The following is an 8,415-nucleotide window of genomic DNA, read 5'->3' on the forward strand; positions in this document are numbered from 1 at the left end:
ACAAACAATAACCAATTTGAAACTAATACACACTAACAAATTCAAAACTGATACATTTAATTCTGTAATAATATGAATTAACCGTCTTTCATTTAAAATTGAAAAATGAATCATTTAAACTCTCTATATATTACTCTATTTTTTCAGAAAAACGGTTGTTTTTAGTTTAAGTTTTAATATGACCCGCTTAGTAAAAACAAACGAAGGAAGTTATGATTAAGCTAAAATATAAATACGTGGAAAATAATATTGTACATTTTTATAAAATGGAAAATTGACTCTGACCGTGAGATTAAAAAATAAAGTAAATTTACATCACACAAAATAAAAAACCCAAAAGAACGTATAATTACCACTTGTCCTAATGAGATTAAGTTATTGTTTATCAAAAGCTATAATTTAAGATTGCACTGGTGAGACACTTCCTAGTCGAGCTTCATTTCATTGCAATATAATGACCTTATACGCTAAAAATCTTGCTTGCATTCATCCAAGCATCTATTCACCTAATGATATTATTTATTGGAGCCGAAGTAGTGTTTTGTTGAAGCTATACTTGTATTATATCTAATCAAATAATTGTGTTTCACAGGTGCAAGGAATGTAATAGAAGGAATGGAATACACATACAAAGTCTCAAAAAATGAAATGCAAAGCTAGACTCAGTAAGATGACCATTCAAGGAATATTTAAAACAATTACATCTCAAATTGAAAGCAAACCTGTGTTGTGAAGCTCCACTGAACTGGATTTAGCAATTTCCTCTTGTGCAGAAGCCGTTTGCGGTTGTAAAGACTTTAGCTGTTTTTCCATTGTCTGTGTTCTGGAAAAAAAAATTTGTAATTGTGTCAGTAAAAGTAAACTAAATACTTATATAAATGTAATGGCTATTAAAAACTTATTCATATCACAAAACATTACAAAACCCCATAACAACTCTTAATTAACCAACCATATATATACAGTTTAAAACTATTTTAGGGCTATAGCTAATGTTGTGATTGGGATCTCTATCAGTGAAAGGGCTTTCTAAATGTCAGGTTTTTTGAAAATTAGAAGGAAAAAAATATATAAGTAGTATTGATCTGTGTAGTTAGTCACTTAAAGTCTTAAAATAGTACTATAATTTTAGGAGCCCTTTGCATTTTTGTGTGGGAACTCTCATACCACCCAGTTCTATGGTTGTAGCTGGAAAGTGTACAGATATTAGGATTAATATATTCAAATAAATATTCTCTAGAGATTTTTCATAACATTCAACTGAATTATTCATAATATATATTATAAGAAAACTATTATCTAGAGATTTTGTTGTGTATCAGTTTTATTATCTTAATATTTAGTATAAATATCAAGTATATGGTTATAAAGATATTTTCATTTTCTAAGTCTGGATACATGGATACATAATACTATAAGGGGAATAGTTATTTGTATTAGTTTTGGAATACATAATGTAATGAGAAAAATAATTTAACTACAAAAGCACTCAAAGTCAAATCCTAACACAAATTCATAATTGTTGATTCTTAAGACCTGAGAAGGTATTTGCAACCTCAGTTTTATTAGATTTTATTTTGCAAAAAATATTTTTGGTGTTTACGATAAAATTGGTGTATAAAAATTATTTATTCTCAAGAAGTCTGGTTTGGTTTACTAATTCAAAATTCTAGTAGTAGCATTTTATTTATGTTTCTATGAAATAGTAGTATTTATTTTTACAATTTTATTAAATATAATCAGTCTATTTACACAAAAATACCTATAGTTAATTACCTTCAGTTTAAGAAAGTATAAGTTTTGTATTTTATAAACATGGTCTACGTGGAATTTTTTGGGTGTATATTTGGAATTATGTAGTAAATGGTGTGTAGAAAATTATTCAATACAAATGAATAAAAAAGTGGCGCTAACTAACAATGAAACAAATAAAACGGTGTATTCCAACAGTGCGGCTAAAAGTAATCATAAAACCTCAAAAATAAAAATATAGAAATGTATATAAAAAAAGCTTATCATCCATCACTTATAGCAATGATGTCAACCTAACAATTGAAAAAACAATAGCAAATACCAAAAAACTTAATAAAAAACAGATCCAGGGGTTCATCTAATGAAAATAACATTCTATAAACTAATTCTTCTCCTGCTTGATCATTAATTTCTTCTGCTCACCACCAACAACAATCGTTTGTCCTAAAATCTCAACATCCAAACTTCTTTTCAATGAATCTTTAGCAATCAATTTAGTATGAGTGTCGTTGGTACTAGAGGTAGAGCCATGCAGAACAACGTCCGTTCCAGCAAACTGAATAGAGATGAAAAACATTATTACATGGAAGTGTAAAAAAAGAACATAAAAATAATCTGGGAACAAATCATTACCGGAGAAAGCCCTTCCAAAGTGGGAGAAATTTCCAATCCTGAATTTGAACCCCTTGAGTCCAAAGTTGGAGGAATGTACTTCTCAACGATTTGAGGGTCATTACAAATTTTATTCACAGTGTATGATTTATCAATCCAATACTCATTACTGTTTTTCACATGGATTCTAAATAGTAAAGTTTGCCCCAAAAGTTTTTCTTCAATCTCAGGAGGAATATATTCATTAGCTCCAAGCTAGAAAAAATAAAAAATATATATAAAATAAACATGTAATTAAAGGGCCATAAATAATTTGGTATATTACCAAAATACCTCCTCATGGCCAAGTTGAATTTCATCAATTTTTTCCCTAATAGTTGGACACATTCTCGATCCCATAATAGCAATGATGCATTGCTACTACCATCAACAACGCTCACGATGAACCGTAACCTGCAAAACGATAGCAAGTGGACAGGTCAAATGTGGAAACAAATATAAATGATGATAAGCAATGGGAAATATCAAACCTCGGAATGACAATCTGATACGATTATATCTTCAGAAATATCTCCCATATCTCTATTATGATATTACCATATCTTTTCCGTATCTTTATTATCTTATTCACCAAGTTAGGTTATCCATAGGAGTATTATAAATAGGACTATTGTTATTCTCATTATTCAATCAATGAAATCATAATTATTGTCTTTTATGTTTATTTAGTTTTTCCGTTTAGAATTTTCGATTGTCGACAGAGCACGGTTTCTCTGCGACTTTCTTTATCTTTTTCACTTGATAAGGGTCTTTCTCGTATCATCTGGTGCTTTCATTCGGTTCTCATCCTCTAATTACGTCATAATGTCACGCAACTATGCCGATTATCAGTCCGGACAGCTAGTTTGCACAGATTGGCAGCAGCCGTATCAATTCTACGCTGCCCAACAGCCTCCCACTCATAACCAATACGTCGCTGCTCGCTCATGGCAGCAGGACCGTGCCTCCTTCGACCAGCTGGACAGGTACCCTCCGCAGCTAGACCCAGACCCGCCCGACTCCGTGGATTGGTGGCAGCCATACCATCCCTACTACCAGAGCACGCCCGCTGCCCGTCAGCCTCACGCGTATCAGCCGCAAACGCAGACCTTTATCACACCCTTCGGACAGCAAATTTCCATCGATATGGACCAAATCGTCCACCAACGAAATCCTGACGCCGGGTATCACCAAGGTCAGCCGGAGTACCAGCCCCCATGCACTCCGTCTCATTGTTCAGTTTTTTATGGACAACGTCAGACTCATCACGAAGGATATCATCCATGGCAGCCGAGTTACCATTTGGCCGGACAGCCACTGCAATTCGACCAATCACTGAGTCACCTCACAGCGCCGCTCCCTGCCGCTGTCCCGCCACAATCCGGCTCCACACATCTGCCTCTACAGGCCAGAAAGTTTACTGATTCGGAGCAGCAACGTGATCTCCCCAATAATCCTGACCGCATGGCTCGATCGTTCTCCCCTGCCCAACTAGCCGCCGTAAACGATTACAACGAGAAGTTACGCGTGTATAGATTGGACCAAGCCGCCCTGCTCGCCCGTTTGACCGCTTGGTTTGAGGAGAACACTGATGATGAAAATATAATTAAGGAGAACATTGATAACACTTTCACGATGGTATTGAGTGCGGATGTTCCCAAAGACATTCAAGATGTTCCCAATAACATCACCGATGTTTCCATCAAGTCATTGGATGCGGCGTCAGACTTTCAGAAAGATTTGGAGGAGCAACGCGTAACAGATGAGAAGAAGGGTCATTTCATGGGCGATAGAAATCAGATTCTGTCCAAGTCTGACCAGTTTTCAGCTCCGGCGAATGCGTCTCCGTCCATTGTTACGGATCCTATGGCGGCGCAGTCTATGGTTTCTTTGGCTAATCACAAAGCTAAGGCCCTCCTTAGCAAGAATCTGGTCGCAATCTTGGATGAAGGGGGAGGTGAGATGAATGCCGAAAATTTTGGAAACCTTGACTGCTCCAAAACGTCATATTTGCAAATTCAAAATGAAGAAGGAAGGTTTGACTACCACAGATTGCATGCAGCGGAAAATAAGGGAAGGATTGTTGCTTCACGCGAAGGAGCGGATTCTAATTCAAATTTGAGCAATATTCGCGAGTTTAATGATAATGATGAACTTGCCTTGGGAGATCCACAATCAGCCGAAAAAGATGGGAGCATTATGGCAAGTCACGGGGAAACGTTTCCTCACTTTTCTTCATGCATTATTCTCGAAAATGATAAGGATCAATCTTTTGCATTTGATCCAGGAGGGGATACGCGATGCTCTTCGTTGCTTATTGGTTTCCACCTTGAGGACAAGGTGAATTTTAACCGTGGGGGAGTTGATACGATTATATCTTCAGAAATATCTCCCATATCTCTATTATGATATTACCATATCTTTTCCGTATCTTTATTATCTTATTCACCAAGTTAGGTTATCCATAGGAGTATTATAAATAGGACTATTGTTATTCTCATTATTCAATCAATGAAATCATAATTATTGTCTTTTATGTTTATTTAGTTTTTTCGTTTAGAATTTTCGATTGTCGACAGAGCACGGTTTCTCTGCGACTTTCTTTATCTTTTTCACTTGATAAGGGTCTTTCTCGTATCACAATCCCATCAGAATTATCACATTCCTCACAGTTGAACCCATTCTTAATCTTCACAACCTTTTTGACACATTGTTTGCATGTCTTGTATGACCATTGGCCATAGTGACACTCAACATTTTCAATTCTACCACAAATCCAGTAAGAACCATCCTATAGAATAATTAATTTTAAGTTAAATAAAATTAATCTATAAAGAAACAAAAATAGAAAATAGAAGGGGGAAAAATGACCACATCTTCTTGTACATCTGCAAGAGTCTTTACGACCAAGCCATCAAATTCATTAGACACCCTTGTCTCAGTAAAACGATAAATTGATTCTTGAGACAAGAAAGCGACATCACCAGAAATCCTATGATGATATCACGTGGATGTTAAGACCATTAACATTTCAAGGAGAGTCAATACTATAATAGAGAGTGATTTAAAATCAAAACTCTAAATATGTAAGGAAAATAGCTTTACCTCTCTTTGAAATTGGAAATCTCATCAATATCTTGGTTGATGTAAACCCTAGATGTATTAAAGTGGGTACTCACATGAATCGTGCCTAAAATTTAACTTAAAAAAGTTATTAATTTGTCGCAACAGAAAATTACATATAATTAATACAACAATGACACTTACCGCAAAACAAAGTTGGCTTGCAAAATTGAACAATAGTAATAGGCATTTTTCCTTTAATTCTTTCCAGTTGTTGAAGATAGGAATCAACAACATCTCCCCACAATGTGCAAAAAAGCATGTTATGGCTGTGGAAAAAAGGGGTTCAAATACGTTCTAAAAATAACAAAGCAAAACAATTTTCAACACTTACTCAGAATCTGATAGTCGGATTTCGATGAGTCTAGATGTAGAATGCGTAACAATTTTTCCAGTGTCGACAACCACACCAATGATATCTGCAAAAATATGAAGATAAGAACCGTGGACAAAAAAAAGTGTAAAGTAAAGTTAACGATGCTAAACTTACCAAAAAGTGGTTCATCACATACATTACCAATCTGCATAATCTCCTCAAATGACTTCAAATTAAAAAGCATTTTTGGAAATTGAGGCTCATTAACTTCAATCATTTGTGTGCTTAAAATCATCTTAATGTGGTATGCATGATTTGTAACTGGATTGCGAGGCCGATTTTGCCTCGCGAGAAAATTGCGTATACGAAATATACCCCCTTCCCTAATTAGTGCACCAAATCTTGCATGAATAGTTGCTTGAATCCTTGTGCCCTGAACACAAAAAAGTCCATAACTAATGATTTCATATAACTTGCAAAAACATATCTAAAAAGCACAAAACAACATACCATTCGATCGTGAAGCACACATTTTAAACTCACGATATTGGTTCTGTCTCTAGGAGCGGCAACTTCATAGACATGGATACAGCGGACGTTGATAATCGAATTAGTTTTCATTAGTTGTAGATCATCGAGCAAGGTGTGGAATGGTTCCATGGTATCAACCTTGCTACTCGTGGGAAGAACAAAAAGATGAAGTTTGAGCTGTATAAGGTAAGTAGGTATGTGTGGATAGATCAAATCATCAAATGTCATATTTATAGGGCAAAAATTGAACCATTAGGCTCTTTTCAAACTTTTCACATTCTCCACGTAGGTTAAAATTAAATTTGTTATTAAGGGTTTAGGACAAACGATTGGACGCCTATTTCTGGCCCTGCTTTCGGTTAAAATATGAAGTGAAAAGCTTATTAGGGTACATGTAGTGCCAATTTCAGTATGAGAGTTATTTTTGTGGTAAGACGTGTGCGTTTAATACACACAATAATGATGGAAGTTATTTTTGAGGTAATTAATGTGCAATCATCCATAGAATGTCTTGACTAATCTTTTGTGATTTATATTATTTTTGTTTTAAGAATGGAAGGGTTGTATCTTATACACATTCCACTTTTCTGACTTTTTATTATTTTGAACATTTGACCTCCTTACTATGCTTATTTTGGCAGTACGTATGCTTGTTCAATGGAAGTGAAATGTTGTATGTTTGTCTAGATTCTAATTTTAAGCTTAAATTAGTTTTATATAAATTATAGTTTTTTATCTTGATTCAGAGGCTTTATTTTCCAATATTAATAATATTCAATGGAAGTTATTTTTGTGGTAAGACGTGCGCGTTTAATACACACAATAATGATGGAAGTTATTTTTGTGGTAATTAATGTGCAATCATCCGTAGAATGTCTTGACTAATCTTTTGTGATTTATATTATTGTTGTTTTAAGAATGGAAAGATTGTATCTTATACACATTCCACTTTTCTGAGTTTTTATTATTTTGAACATTTGACCTCCTTACTATGCTTATTTTGGCAGTTCGTATGCTTGTTCAATGGAAGTGAAATATTGTATGCTTGTCTAGATTCTAATTTTAAGCTTAATTCAGTTTTATATAAATTATAGTTTTTTATCTTGATTCAGAGGCCTTATTTTTCAGTATTAATAATATTCAATGGAAGGTGTGAAATGATTCAAAGCATGGGAAGGCAACGTCTATTAAAGTTTCAATTCTTAAATGTCTATATTGTAGCTTCTAAATTATATATCCAAAGCTTAAATGGTAATTCCATAAATACCCCCAAAACTCCCCTTTTATATATATATATGGGGAAAACTCCTCCTTTATTATGTATTGAGATTGAAAAGTCGTCTTTAACTATCTATCAACATGTTCTTTGTCTTGACGATAAACCTAAACTTAAGAGTTTAAAAAGCATTACTGATTACACGTGTATATAGTTATAATTGATATAGAAATTATCTGTTTCATTTTTGTACATGATGCATATATTATTAAATAATATTATACACATGCACCAAAAAAATATAATCCATATAACGCGGGGTTATGTTTAGGCATGTCAATCAAGCAATTCGCTCGGGTTCGGGTAATCGGGTTGTCTGATTATTCGGGTGCGATCCACTCGCGCTATAATTATTCGTTTTCCACTCTAATCCCAACTCTCGGATTTTAGGCTAACCCGTAGGGCCAATTAGGATGAAAACATTTTATTTTTAACTAATTTATATCTATAATAAATAATAGCTCATACAAATGAATTTAATACAACTCGAAACTAATACTACCTTGGTCTTTTAGAAATATAAAATTTGAAACGACATGAATTTTAATACATAATTAGTCAAATAAGAAAATAGAAAGTAAAAGTGATTGAAATATTGTTAGTGGATAATAAATTTCACCTCACTAGAAAACTTTATTTTTTATAAAATAGAAAATTTCTAATTTTACAGACAAAACTAAAAATAATTTCTATATTTAAAATCCGGAACTAGTATTTATCATATAGAGATATAGGAGTAATTAACATTTTTAAAATTTATATAGTT

At 33.7% G+C, this 8,415-nt stretch overlaps 1 protein-coding gene across 1 annotated transcript; it reads right to left on the reverse strand.

Annotated features, from left to right (window-relative positions):
* Positions 1 to 4,942: 4,942 nt before the first annotated feature.
* On the reverse strand, positions 4,943 to 6,601 carry LOC121749382. Its single transcript, XM_042143953.1, has 7 exons — positions 6,386 to 6,601; positions 6,044 to 6,275; positions 5,861 to 5,945; positions 5,671 to 5,795; positions 5,509 to 5,593; positions 5,275 to 5,395; positions 4,943 to 5,194 (listed from the first exon to the last, which is right to left on the reverse strand). The coding sequence occupies exons 1-7, from the start codon at positions 6,599 to 6,601 to the stop codon at positions 4,943 to 4,945; spliced, it is 1,116 nt and encodes a 371-aa protein (XP_041999887.1).
* Positions 6,602 to 8,415: the final 1,814 nt, after the last annotated feature.

The sequence above is a fragment of the Salvia splendens genome, chromosome 9, assembly GCF_004379255.2.
Source record: "Salvia splendens isolate huo1 chromosome 9, SspV2, whole genome shotgun sequence".
Lineage (NCBI taxonomy): Eukaryota > Viridiplantae > Streptophyta > Magnoliopsida > Lamiales > Lamiaceae > Salvia > Salvia splendens.

What these genes read in the sequence shown, in the direction of transcription:
- LOC121749382 (XM_042143953.1), bottom strand. Translation starts at nt 6,601, where the DNA reads ATGACATTTGATGATTTGATCTATCCACACATACCTACTTACCTTATA. An exon ending in CTAGAGACAGAACCAATATC is followed by an intron (nt 6,276 to 6,385) that starts GTGAGTTTAAAA and finishes TTTTGTGTTCAG; the next exon opens with GGCACAAGGATTCAAGCAAC. An exon ending in CAAGCCAACTTTGTTTTGCG is followed by an intron (nt 5,594 to 5,670) that starts GTAAGTGTCATT and finishes GTTAAATTTTAG; the next exon opens with GCACGATTCATGTGAGTACC.